General features: G+C 32.6%; 1 protein-coding gene across 2 annotated transcripts in view; it reads left to right on the top strand.

Annotated features, from left to right (window-relative positions):
* LOC150101570 (uncharacterized) overlaps positions 1 to 14,386 on the top strand; it is a 138,251-nt gene extending 123,865 nt beyond the window's left edge. For both annotated transcript variants that reach the window (XM_090400752.1, XM_090400751.1), the window contains exons 9-11: positions 2,522 to 2,640; positions 12,960 to 13,072; positions 14,216 to 14,386. In XM_090400752.1, coding sequence (XP_090256878.1) covers positions 2,522 to 2,640; positions 12,960 to 13,072; positions 14,216 to 14,369 — 386 coding nt within the window. In that variant the 3' untranslated portion in view covers positions 14,370 to 14,386. The remainder of the gene's footprint in view (positions 1 to 2,521; positions 2,641 to 12,959; positions 13,073 to 14,215) is intronic.
* Positions 14,387 to 15,051: the final 665 nt, after the last annotated feature.

Genomic DNA, 15,051 nt, shown 5'->3' with positions numbered 1-15,051 from the left:
CATGTTTGGCTAATTTCTCTCATAATCTGATTTTGCCTTCCCTACGATACTGGTCACCATTCTCCTTATATATCCTCCGTAACATGTTCTTTGTTTGCATTTCATGTTAATGATACTACACATCCATCTAACTACTACTCAATTTACCCTCCTGACCTTGGATATACAAGGTCAGGAGGGTAAATATTATTATTAAATGTGATATTGCTTCCATCAGGTACCCCTTGACTATCCCCATGCCTCTGTGAACATCCTTCCCTTGCAGATCTTTATGCCGTGATATTGCTTCAAGCTACCCCCTAAGTGTATCATAATCATCCACATATACCCCCTTCTTAACTGGGATTTCCACATGTTTTACTGCATCCCAAGTCAAGACCACATGATCACTTTCCCCAGTTGGAGGCAATGTAACTACCTTAGTTATGGACAGTCTTCCAATCTTATAACAGAATCCAACACTCTTGTATCCCGAGCCCCCTGTTGCATTCTATTTAAGTAATTATCCCTTGGTAAGTGTATAAATTCCATTTCCTCCTTCCAACTTATGGAAGGAGGAAATGGAATTTCTTCCTTCCATACGTTGGAAGGAAGAAATGGAAATGGAAGGAGGAGGAAATGTCTTCGAAGTTGAAGTCCCCCATAATAATTACTCAACTTGCACTCATTGTACACATCTGCTGATGCATTTCTTCCACATCATCCCTGGCCTATAGCAGCAAACAATTTTATATTTTGTCCTATTGGTCTCGATATCACACCAGACTGACTCGAAAGAACTGCCGTCTGCATGACTGACTCCTACTCTTGTTGGCTATAATTCATCTGCTGTCATCAGTAGTATCACATTCCATGTTATCTATTGTCAGCCAAGTCTCACTAATGCCTATAACTTTTTGCACGGTTGCACTAACAAATGCCTAAAACTCCTCCCTCTTATTTCTGATGCTTCTAACATTAGTGTATAGAAACTGTGGCATTCCTGTTGATCCCCAACCACTTTTACTTCCTGAATTGATTACCCTATTCAATATTTTTGTTTGAAAGACTGGATTCTGCACTTGTTGGTCAGACTCACGCTTATTTGCTTCTTGGCTTCACACACTCATCTGCATCCACCTTAATTTCTTTAGTATTCCTGCCTTTGCATTTCCACACCCTCAGTGAAGAAAGCTTCTCAATGCCTACCTCCAAATCCATTTAAGTGCAGATTCTCAGCATTGTGCAAATCTTTACATCCATCAAACTCAGGTCATAGGTCCACAAATTCTACATCATTCCTTCTGCACAACCTGTATATTGATTCACCAGCTATCATCACTCTCCTTCTCAGTTTGCTTATTCCAAAAACTCTTTCACGTCCTCCCTCATACAATACTTCTCCCCTCTCAGGTCATTGGTTTCAGCCAAAACAAACAATACTTTTACCTTCCCTTTTTTGCATTCTAACAACATTACTAATATTAATTTTCACACAAGGAAACAAAATTTTGTGGTGCTTTAATGAGGTACTCCCCTTATCATAGAATTGCTGTAAAAAAATTATCTGTATATGCTCTTTCTGTTGTGTATTCATACAATTTTCTTTTTGGCTTTGGACTTCTTGCTTTTCTCTGTTCTCAGTTCGACTAATCCCTTGATGTTTCTGCATCCTTTCAATCTCACACTTTGTCCTGTGAAGGGCTATTTGCAAGTGAGCTATTTCTTTATTCAGGTCTTCTATGTTTTCCTGAATAATTACTCTGAGATGCAGTCTCAACCTAGCTCCTGTAAAATAATAATAGCCTTCGAAATGTTCTTACTATGTGAGAAAAGTGGAGTCATATCCAGAATACATGAGTAGTCTATAATTGAAATCATCTTATCTTCTGAATTAGTTCAGTTTAAAAAAAAATCTGGATGAGTGTCTTAAGTATGCAAAAAAAAATTAGCAAAAGGTTATAGAATTAAGTAAACATTCTTAAATTTGGTGCCCTACTCCCTTACCACCCTATCAGTTTTGTAAAAAAAAATTAATATCCTGTTTTCAGAGCCTATAGCTTAAGTGTGAAAAAAAAATTAATATTTTAAGAAATAAACAGAAATTAGGGAATTTGCTGATCAGTGAAATACAAAATATCAATTTCACTTTATACAGTATAAAAATATTATTAAACAAAAAGCTAAATAAGATATAATTAAATAAATAATACAGAAAGAAACTACATTTTCTAAAATATTTCTTGTTATGCATTTGTTTTTGTGTATGTGTATCATTACAATATTATTTCACGTTTCCCATGGAGAATTTTCCTCACAAGGAATAGTGTGGACACACTTACATACCAGAAGTTGCTTGACATACTGGCCCATTTGAGGAACACTTAGTTTTTAAATATAATACTACTATAAACACTAGTTTGTGCTTTTCTTTCTATTTTAAGTGACACTGACATTCTTTTAAATCATACTGTCATGCATTTCAGATATAAAAGTATAGTTAGCTACTTTACATAATTAAAATAAAACAAATGTCTTTCAGATATAGAAGAGGAAGATTTATGGACAACTTTTCGTGTCTGTGGAGAGATATGTGGTGTGCGTATTGTTAGAGATGGTTTTTCTGGCATCTCAAAGGGTTTTGGTTTTGTTCTTTTTAAGGCAAGTTGATTTTAAAATGATTCACTATATAAAATTGTAAATAGCAATTAAAATTAATCTGCAAGTTTGATTTTTGAATTGGCTTGGTTTTACCTGACAAATTTCTCTCATAGATTTTGGAGTAAATGTAGAAATGAACAAAAGTAATGAACTTTGTGAAAAATATAGAAGATAATATCAAACAGTGTTTCAGGAGCTATTGAAAACGATCAGAAGTGGAACAAAAACTGTAAAGATAATAAAACAAATGATAAGAGTATTACACTTTTTTTATATATAATCTTTGTCAAGTAGCTTTATTTTTATCCTCCTAAATGTTTCGCCAATTTTTTTCTATTGGCATCCTCCGGAATACAAACTAGTAAGCTAAAATGAAGGTTACAGACTAGGTTATAACTAATGGTTCTAATTCATACAAAAAATTGGTATTGTGTTTGTCAAGTTAATGTGATTTATTCGTTATGGCCCATGATGTAATTGTTATGAAAGTTCATTTCTTTGATGTTTAATGATCTGATAAAAGTTTTCCAAATTTCTGGTAAAATTAGACCTTGATTCTTGTTTAGGTTTTCAGTTTTACGGGCGACTGTAGCTGCTTCTTTAAAGGTTCTTGAATGGTAGTTATCTTCTATGTATGGCATAAGGCTCTTATCCCACTCAATGTGATGGTTAGTAGAGGCAAAGTGGCATGAAAGGCCTGAAATGTCTTGTCTGTTATTTCTGACATATCCTATGTGTTCTTTCTTTCTCGTTTCAAAGCTTCTAGAGGTCTGACCTATGTAACTAATACCACATGAGCAAGGTATATTATATACTCCAGAGTACTTGTATTCATGTATTCCCTGAGGATGCCAATAGAAAAAAATTGGCAAAACATGTAGGAGGATAAAAATAAAGCTACTCGCCAAAGATTATATATAAAAAAATGTAATAGTCTTATGAATAATTGTCAAGAAAAAATTCAACAAAATGATAAGAGTATTCTGAATGGCTTTTTTTATATGCGACTTCCACCTATGAAATGTTAACATTTAGTACATTAGCAGTGTGGACATGCTAATGATTTTTTTAATGTTTTTATTTCTTACATGGGAACCCTGCTCTAGAGATGAAACATGGAGCCTTTCAAGCAAGCCATTTTAAGCCTTAGTAGTGCAATAGTGGTCTCATATCGTGCAATGAAATTCATCTCACCTCAAGGCAAAAGCCTTGAGGTGAGATGAATACATAGCCTGTTGGTTGGAGAACATATGCCCTACCACTTAGCCATCTCCAGGCCCACAAATAATTACTTTGAAAAGTTATTAAATGAGATAAGCAGTGAAGAACAATAGCAGTATTGGAGGTATTAAAATCTAAGAGAGATTGAAAATGTTAGGACAGTTGAATTAGATGATATTTGATGAGAAATGCAAAGACATGGAAGTATAGGTTTTGCTGTGGCTTCACTGCATAATTCAGAAGACCTGTCTGTAGATGATTTTGTGCTTGCACATCACACTGGAATTATGTAGCATAGTCTCAATGGCTGCCTTAATGCTTCTTCTTTTGGCCTCATTGTCAGAATTTCCAGGCATCAGCACCTCTCAGCTGTTGAATGAAACCTGGATGATTGGAGTATTCATCCATAAAAGGGAAATGAAACTAAAATGTAAAAATTACAGAAGAATTTCCCTAGTGAGTGTTCTAGATCAGGTTTTCTCAAACTTTTTCTACGACGGAACGCTTCACAAATCCTGAAATGTTCACAGAACACCTTGGTTATTGTGTAATGTAGTAATTAATAATTAATTGGTAATTTAGCTTATTGTATTGTTAATTAATAATTGCTAATTAAACATCAATTAAACCATTATTAAATTAATTTGTGCTGATTTTCATTGACATATCTCATTCTGATCACCAAAAATTTATAGTATTATAAGTACTTACAAGTGAATGCAGACTTTTTCTACTGTGTGCTGGTTTTGTAGGGTAGGTAAATGTAAATAAAATAAATGAGTAAATCTAAGCGTTAAGAAAAAATAATCATTTATTGTCAAATGTTAATTAGTAGAAACAAAACATGTATATATTGCAAATTAAGTTCTTAATGACTCTGATGTTTTTGGGTCTTTGAATTACAAATTCTTTTGATATCAGGCACAATATTAGAAAGTTCAATTCTCATATTTGGTGTAGCATCAAATCTGTTCCTGTACTTTGATTTGGTTGCAGCATAATATGAAAATCCTGCCTCGCATAAATATGTTGTAAAAGGAGAATAGCTAGTGAGTAAAACAAGAATAGCTAGTTTTGATACGCTGGGGTACTCTTCTGTTAAATTTGTCCAGAAATCATTTATTGGCAGTTCCTTGTATTTTTGTTTTAAATCAGAGTCAGATTTTCAGTCACTTGCACTGAAGCCTGCTGGCTTAGCTGTCACTGTAAATGGATTCAGAACCCAGGAATTGTCCTCACTGGATTTTGGAAAATATTGCAAAAGGGTTGATTGCAAGTCATGCAAGTGTTCTAAAATTATGTTAGATACTTCTTCATTTACTTTAGAATTTATTTCAGTCAAAAATTCATGCAAGGTGGGAAAACAATCATAATTATTCTGTTCAACTGTAGAAATACAGAATATCAACTTCCTATTAAAAGATGCAATTTTACTCTTGTATTAAAAATTGTAATATTCTTTCCTTGTAATGGTAAGTTAATTTCATTGCACTTTTTAAAAATATCTGCCAGATACACAAGACTCATCAACCATGAAGAATTTCTTAATAATTCAATAAAATTTTGTCCTAAATTATGTGACATCAAGAAGACCATTAATTCACTACGAAGTTCAAAAAGCCTCAATAATGCTTTTCCTCTGGATAGCCATCTCACTTCAGTATGAAATAAAAGTGCGTTATGTGCAATACCCATTATCGCACAAAATTTTAAATAATCTGGATTGAAGTGGTCAAGATTTTACATAGTTGATCATTTTTAAGGCTTCATCCAAAATAGTTTTTAAATATGTGGGAATTCTTTTTGTTACTAGTGCTTGTCTATGCAAAACACAATGACTTTTGGTGGCTCTTGTAGCTACTTGCAGGATACGTGTTACAACTCCCTTCATCTTTCCTACCATTGCTTGAGCACCATCTGTACAAATATCAATACAGTTCTCCCAACCGATTTCATGTTTTGTAATATAATTATTAATACAGTTGAATATATATTCTCCAGTAGTTTTTTCTTGTAGATATTTGCACGAGTAAATCTTCAATACTTTTATCAAATATGTAATGAACAAACACTAGTAATACAGAGAGTCCTGCGACATCTGTAGATTCATCCATTTGCAATGAATATTCACTGCAGACTAAGTCGATGAATTAGCTCTTTATCTATGTCATCAGAAAGATCTTTGATGCGCCGTGAAACAGTATTATTTGATAATTGTACTGCATCTATTTTTTTAGCAACCTGCTCGTTTAACATGCATGATACAGTGTCTTTTACACAAGGCTTAATGAGCGTCTCACCAATTGTATGAGCTTAATCATGAAGTGCAATGCGGTAACTCACGCAAAAAGACTCCTCTGTTGCATTTTCAGTTATAGCAATTGTAGCCATTTTAAGTTTAGATTTTTCTAGCGAGTCACGTTGTCTCTTAAAAAAATGTATATCTTTTCCTTTGTAATCAGTATGTTTCATTTCGAAGTGCCTACTAAGTTTAGCTGGAGCCAAAGAACTGTTTACTAGTATTTTATTACTAGTATTTTAATACGCGTAAATCCATTATTTAAATAATTTTCATGGTTCTTCCATTTTGGTCTGTTCTTAGATGACTCTTGTTATTTAATATTAGCTTTTGAAGAAACCACAGTTTGCAATTTCATATCTTCTCCAATCATACGAGATGTATCAGCAAAAGTACTTGCTCCTCCTTGTGTTAAAGTTCCTGTCTTTAAACAAGAATCCATGGGTAATTTTTCAATAATATTCAAATTCCAATATTTGTCAGAGCTATAATAAAAACAAATAGAATTGTGTTGTAAAGGTAACTTTAGTATGAAAAACAATAAGATTATAAATAAGAAATGTCGAATAATATAAAAGTAAGTGAATAATGCAAAATAATAAAAAAAAGACTGCAACACACAAAAGTAAATATAAATTGTAACAATACTTGTAAGAAAAGTACTAAACCGTATCAAATAATGTAAAAGCAATTGTAATAAGAATGATTTGATAAAATGTTCAATAACAAAAATTAAACAGCTCAAAATAAATCAGATATTATAAAATTAGTTAAAAGAGTAAGAATAATTCTTTTTTTATCGCCTCGCCTATATACAGGATTAAAAAAGCGTTATCTGATTTTTTTTTTCTTCCCAAGGGCCTGGTCCCAACAAATTTACTCCTAAATACCTTTCCAAATTTTTTTAAAGTTCATACATTAACATAAGTATTAATAATTAATTATGGCATAATCATAAAGAGTATTAATACACTTGTGTATACAGTGTGGCATATTGACAAATATAAATTACATTTAAATTAGTTATCAATCACTGGACTAATGAAATGTTGTAGCATGTCGTAGTTTCTTCAGGCAAACATCATTAAATTAATTTGTGCTGATTTTCATTGACATATCCCATTCTGATCACTAAATATATTTATAATATTATTATAAGTACTTACGAGTGAATGCAGGCTTTTTCTCCTGTGTGCTGGTAGTTTTCCCCTCCTTTTGTACATCCTGGAGATCTTTGTAGGCTTCAGGTGGATGATTCACTATCTGTTCCATCACAAACACCTTCAATAAGAGATTTCTTAATACCAAAATTAAACAGAGTTCCTTGTCTCTTATTCATATTAATTTTAACTGTGTATTTCTGTTGCTTTTAAAAAAATCACGGCACTCCGGTTTCAGAACAAGCACTTACACACTGCAATACGAACTTGCGAAGAAAGTATTCAGTAGTAATAGATTTGAGAACCGGATACAGGCTACCTTGATCTTCAATTTCAGTGGAAAAATTTTCTTTATATTTCCTTGCTGATTGGTCACTATTATTTGCAATGCAGATGTTATTTCGTTCAGTTTTGAGAACACGCCGCCCATTGTTGTAATCGGCTTGTAAGCAATTTTTATGATCGGTCATAAACAGCGGTATTCTCTTTCCCGATTGTTGAAAGATTTCAATGTGTGAAAATTAACAATAATTCATGAATACTTCCATGTTTAAAAATATGCTGCTTGGTCACTGACATTTGCTACACAGAGGTCATTTCCTTCAGTTTTGAGAAGATATGACACCAATTGTTGTAATGGGCTTGCAGGCAATTTTTATGACCCGTCATAAACAGCAGCATTCCCTCTCCCAAATGTTGAAAGGTTTTGATGTGTGAAAATTAATGATACACAGATGTTATTAAGTGTTCTGGTCTGAGCCTTTCGCCATATTCACGAGTATTATTCTCCTCAGAATATTTTTACTATAAAATATTTATTCATGAAAAATGCTTAGAAAACTGAAATGACAAATTTCAGAACTTCTTGCAGAACACAGTTTGAGAAACCCTGTTCTAGATAATGGTTACTCAAGGGCCAAAGCTACATAACTGGAAGAAGAACACTCCACATAACCCAAAGGAAACGCAAAGAACCGGCCATAGTTTCTAACCCAACCTTCTAATCCTGACCTTCTCATGATGCACCCCACAATGGTATCTGCTTGGATTCCGAACAAATGAGATGTAATGGCAATCTGGGACTTAATTAACCAAATTGTATACTGTATTGGTTTGTCTTACGATATGAAGCTATAATGTGATGAAATGTATTGCCCAGCTAAATCAGGCTCCTTTTATGGAACCAGATCAACTTAGAAATATCACCAGAAAGGAAGTGAACTTACAGAAGAATTAGAGAACTATTTTGTTGACAAAATTGGTGTTACTAAAACTAAGTAACTAAAATAGTTGAGAGAATGCTAAAATAACTAAGATATTATATTCTGGCATTAGTGACCAGGGAAAAAAAAAGAAGTAACTATAGTGGTCAATACTAAACACGAAGATTATTGGTTGGCAGTTTCTCATTTAACTTCTTAAATATTTTTACATAGTTATGTGGTCACATTTCAAAATGGGAAATTGGAGAACAAAATTTATTTGTAACTATGCTTCCACAGTAGGCTCTTTTAAGATAGAAGTAGAGAATGTTAGTCATCATTGGAGAGCATAGTTGATATAAAGTTGATATTAAGAAAAAGGAAAAACTGGTTCTTGTTGGAAATCTAAACAGATTAGAAAATTAATACCTCACATATAGAAATGTTTTTGGAATAAAAATTTGGAGAAAAGGTCAAGCTAATGATAATAGTAAATACCTTCTGAATTCCTATATAGAGCAAGGATTAATCTTCACAAATACTATGTTCCATCAAAAATATGCCTAAATTCACATTAAACACGCAAGAAATAAGTCTTATTGACTGTTATTGTTGATAAACTGATAAGTTCACACTTGTTCATGACACACAGAAGTAGACTGGAGATTTGAAAGAGGAAGTGATCACCGTTTAGTTTTAAGCTGGATAAAAATAAATATCAGATAAGAAACGTTTAAAAAGAATCAGTTGGGATGCTCTAAGAGATGAACTGTAGACTCCAATATAAAATACATTATTCAAGAAAAAATGGACAAGAACAAAATCTTTGAGACTCATTAAAATTTAAACAATACATTGATTCGGCTAGTGACGCATGTGTGGTGAAGTTATCTGCAAAGTTAGAAAAATTATAACTTCATGGTGGACTTGACATTTAAAGAGGCAGTTCTGGAAAAGAAGAGATCATATCCAAAATTGTGGCAAATAAGTCAGAAGAGGACCTGAGATAATAGACTGAAAAATGTTAGAGCTAAGCTGTGTGTGTGTGTGTGTGTGTGTGTGTGTGTGTGTGTGTGTGTGTGTGTGTGTGTGTGTGTGTGTGTGTGTGTGTAAAACAGATGTCATGGGTAAGTATTAGAACAATAATTATTGACATTTTCTCTTGGCTATTGAAGAAAGCCTAGAAAAATTGAGATGGAGTACTGCAAGAAGAATAAGGTGATAAACATAACATTAAAACTGGAGATTCTGGATGTCCAGAGTATTAAAAATTGTTAAATGAGTGGTAGAAAATATAGAAAAGGAATGTAATCAGTACTTGAGGTAGAAAGCGAAATCAGAGACCCGAAAAATGTGGAGAGGCAGTCAAAGTAGATGATGCTTGATCAGAAATGCTCAAATATGGAAGTATAAAAGTGGTTACTCAGAAAGTGAAATTCCAGCTGATTGAAATAGAGCTGTGATAGCTCATCAGAAGAAAAAATGAAGAAATAAATAAATAAAACAGTGTGAGAATACAGAAGTATTTTGTTATGTAGCATTCTATGTAAAATATTTGTAATCATTCTTGGGAAGAGGCTGAAAAAAATTGTAGAGGAGAGACTTTGGGAAGAAGGTTTGTTCAAGTCAAATAGAAGTTTTCAAGATTGAATTTTTATTTTAAGAGAAGTAGTTGAGAAATCATGGGAATATAACAGTGATCTCTAGTTAAGATCACTGTTATTATTCTCTTATTATCATATACCTTAAGAAAAGGTATATGATAATAAGATACCAAGAGAACAACCAATTTTATTATACATGGTCATAATTTAAGTTGGAATAAGTGGATAGTTTTTAATGGCACTTGTGATATAGTAATGATTTTTAGAAACAAAGAATAAATAAGTTTATTATTGCAAATATTATCGCAAATATCAACCTGACAGGCCTGACTAAATTGAATTGTGTTGTAACAAATTTAGTATGAAAATCAGCAATAAAAAGACCAAGATGATAAAACTAGGCAGAAACTTTTTAAAACATTAACTCCTAAATGGTGTGAATTTCAGTTATTTAGGTGCAATTTTTAGTGAAGATGGTAAATTAAATATGGAAATAGACAACAGTAAAGGTGGTGTGGTGGGAAATCAGCTGAATACATTTATATAGAATAAGAGAGAAATTAGTCAAAACACTAAATTAGCTGTATACAAGACTGTTCAAGCTAATTCTAACTTATGGATCTAAGAACTGGGTTAGAAATATAACACTTGATCCAAGACAAAGACCTCTGATATGAGAGTTCTGAGAGATTAGTGAAGTGAATAAATGGCATCAGTGGTAATATCACATTAAAAATTGAGGATATTAGGAAAGAACCTAACACTTGTGTAATGAAGTTGGAAGAACAACGGTATGTAAATTGCACCATTGGATTGGAAAAGACCTAAGCACAATTCTCGTCATTACAAGAGAAATCTTTATGTGGGCTTCATCATTTGAAAGTGAGTTAGCCAATCTCATACAGAGGCAGCAGGATTTTTTTTTTCTCCCAGAAACTCAGGTTTTTCATCCTGCATATAGGCAAATTGACCTTCCAAACACTCACAATTTACAGACAAAAAAGTGTTGTTGGTGGGCCGTGGATGGCATTGATGGTGGTTGTGTGTGATAGAAAAGTTGAGCGGTGGGAGAGATAGTTAGATGTAATGGAGTAAATTGGGTTGCCCTTCCACAATGAGCCCTGGGACTCCTTGGAGGCATTATGTAATAATAATAACTTTACATTGTTAGCACTCAGGAATGTGTTAGTAGAGCTAATCTCAGGTGGTATAGTCACTTAAACAGAATGGTAAAGGAGAAGATTAACAAAGCAAGTGTTCTCTGCCAGGTTGGCAGGGAAAAGACTCAGAGAAAGACCAAGATGTAGATGGATTGATACAGTGAAATGTGCCTTAAAAGACAAAAATATAAGATCTGATAATATTGGTATCTTGACAGATAACATTTAATTTGGAGTAAAATTTTTGATCAGAAGTTATTGATGGTGTAACTTTTTCATGTAGTACTATCATAATTACCTGTGTGTCTGTCTGTCTCTATATATATGTAATAATTATCATAATTAAACACCCCCTTAGGGTACATATGGAATTTGATGACTTAAAGCTATCATAATTGCACAAGGTGAAGCTAGAACGAAGTGTTATTCCTTCGTTTCTTGCAGGCGTGCCATTATACAAGTGGTTGCAAAATAAAATGAAATTACTTTTGATGTTCTGTTTGTTCAAAACTTAACATAAATGAATTTTGTACAAACAAGACGTTCAGTTGGAAAGTGACCACAGGAACACCAATCTTATATCAACCATAATAAATCTGAAAAATCTGGCATGGAACAGCACAGTGTGGATGTGACAACAATATCCTCTGGTCCAGTACACACCTACATGCTGGAGTGCCACCATAGGGATAGTTACAAAATAAAATGAACGACTTACAAATAAAACAAAAATTAAAATAAACTAACTTTGAACTACAATAAAATCAGATAAATTTAAATGAGATGACAAAAAATAAAAAGGAGTGGGGAACACTATTTTGCTTGCCATTTATGAGGATGAAGCCCTCCCAAATCTGGGCGATTGATACAGTCATTCTGTAAGTTTCAGCAGTTGTTTAAAGAGAGTGCAGAAGTGCTTCTGCACTGTCCAAACTTACAGAATGACTGTATCAATTGCCCAGATTTGGGAGGGCTTCATCCTCATAAATGGCAAGCAAAATAGTGTTCACCACTCCTTTTTATTTTTTTTCATCTCATTTAAATTTATCTGATTTTATTGTAGTTCAAAGTTAGTTTATTTTAATTTTTGTTTTATTTGTAAGTCGTTCATTTTATTTTGTAACTATCCCTATGGTGGCACTCCAGCATGTGGCTCAGATCTGTAAAAGAGGAAGAACATTTTGTTCTAGCTTCACCTTGTGATTGTGCTAGTGCACTGATAATGGCCTGTTAGTTAAGCCAAAATATTTGCAATAATAAAATTATTATTATTATTCATTCTTGTATGTGTTTCTAACCAGTGTATAGAGCATTGAAGGAAATACGAAAAGATGGTTTGATGTAAAATGAGGTGTCTAATTTTACATCAAGTCTTTTAAGTAGTCTGCACTAAGGCAACTCAGGGTTGCCGAGAAATGTATTCCCGCAAGCTGTCTGGTGAACTTATAAAATTTTCATCGTTTCATAAGTTCATCGACTTATGTAATTTTGCATTGCCAAACTGGAGCCTTTTGGCTCTTTATTTTAGTCATAATAAAGACCTTTTTTTGTTGTTTCTTTTAATGGTTTCATATTTGTCTTAATTTGGTATTTATATTTAGTCTGTGACTCATTGTTTTATTTTAAACATGTTTCCACTTATTATTATTTGTAATTTTCTCCTTTAATTATAGAATACTGATGCTGTCAACCTGGCTTTGCATTTAAATGGAAAAGAAATAAATGGAAGAGCTGTTAGAGTTGTGAGATCGGCGAACCGTATACCAAAAGCAGACAAGAAACAATGGTAATTAACATCTTCAGTCTTGCTACCAGGAAGTTAAATTCCATAAATTTAATATTTTGTCTTTAAACACAAATGATTCATTTCTGAAATTCAGATCTATTCAGCTGTGTCATCACACTAGGTGCTCTTTGTTTTTCCCTTTCCTTCTCTTCCTCTCCCTCTTAAATATATTTCAAAAGCAATTTCTAAAGGCTTCTTATTTAGTATCTAAAGTGCAATGAATCACATTAAAAGTATAGGGTGTGAGACCATTTTAGCAAAGCAAAATAGGCATACTTAAGTTTAATACTATTTATTCTTTGGATATAAAAAGTATCTTTTTCTGAATTTTATAAAGGTTCACAGAATAGTATTAATATAGTCCAATAAAGATGTATAGTCCTCATTCATCGACTGCCATTGCCATTTGAAAACTTTAGAACCACGTAATATTAAAAACACCTTTCTCTTGGACATTGAAATTCTCTTTTCCTAGAAAAAACCATGGCTTTGTTTCCTTTAAGATCATTCTTTCACAAATTCTTTCTTGTGAAAGATAGATACTGTATGCCCGCGATACCCTTCGACACTTCTGCGCATGTCAGAAGAATAATCCATTCCAATAATAGGGTAATCAATCCGTCTTGTGGGATGAATTGTTTATTATTAAACGTCAGAAAATTAACTTTTCTTTTAGGAACATTGTAGTTTTTAAAGTGGTAACTATTTTGCTTGTATAACAGTTGGAAAATGTTACGCGTTTGATTTCACGTGTTGGTGACCAATTCGTGCATCCTTTATTTCTTTCTCCCCTTCAGCATAAATTGATTATTCTTGGCAATCTGCCAGCCCTGGTTCAATGGGCTGTGGGCATACAATATATGACAATTTTAGTTTTTAGTTGTATCAAGAAAATTGTCATTTGTAAATTTCATTGTTTATTTTTTAACATTGAATAATTGAAAAAAAAAAAATTTTTTTTCCTTCCTGAAACAAATTCCTTCTTCATTCATAGTCATAATGATAAGGAGATTTGAGATGATTATCTTTACCATATGATTTTGATATAATATCAAAACACTAACACAATACTGTCAGAGCTTTAAATAGGTTAATTAGAAACAATTTGTTTACAAGCAAATAAAGTTAAATATTTTATTTCAGGAAAGAAAGCCATTTACGGTCACAAAGTAATAAGCCATTTCAAGGTACAGAAGCATTGGAACAAAAAAGAAAGAAAATAAAAAAAATTTTGAAGACTAGGCAGAGGGAAAACAGGAAGAAGTGTATAGCTAAAATATTAACTTCACAAAAATAAAAGATATTGAATCCTGAGCCTCTATTCACATGTACTCTTGTATAGCAATAAACATTAACATTTGCAATATAGTTCCTAGCAAATTTCTGTTATTTACAAAAAAGGAATAATAGAAATTTGTTAGTGAGTAGCAGAATATAACAGAGCCAATTTTTTTTGTCTGAACTTATACTATATCAATGAAATTTACATTTGATTTAACTGGAATAGTTTTTAGTGTATATTGTTGTGTCCAATTTATGATTATTAGACTCTCAATTACCCTTACATGTGAAACCCTTTTTATCTTTATCCAAATCTTATCTATATACGAGATATCACCCAAATACAGATATTCAAGCCTTTTCTCCCCTTGGTGTCCCTAAATATTTATTTTATACTGCGCCTTTCAGGACATTTAATTGAAGATATAAAATTCAAAAACAAGGAGCAATTACCAAAATATGTCTGAGTGTGAAACTAATATGCAGTCATGACCTTTATCTCATAACTTAACAAAATCCCCCCCCAACACATGATTAGGTTCATACGTTTTTACAAGTGGTGCATTGAGCAGCAATCTCAGACAACTGTATTTTCAATGAACAAAAGTTTATTGAACTCTTAAGCATACTACAATTCATTTTTATCAAATAAAACTCAATTCAATACTAAGAATATATAATACAAATTAACACTAGCT

The sequence above is a fragment of the Typopeltis vanoorti genome, chromosome 11 (assembly GCF_054136105.1).
Source record: "Typopeltis vanoorti isolate ZY-2024b chromosome 11, IOZ_Tvanoo_1.0, whole genome shotgun sequence".
Taxonomy (NCBI): domain Eukaryota; kingdom Metazoa; phylum Arthropoda; class Arachnida; order Uropygi; family Thelyphonidae; genus Typopeltis; species Typopeltis vanoorti.
Note: the sequence above shows the minus strand (reverse complement) of the source record. Positions and strands in the feature narration are given on the sequence as shown.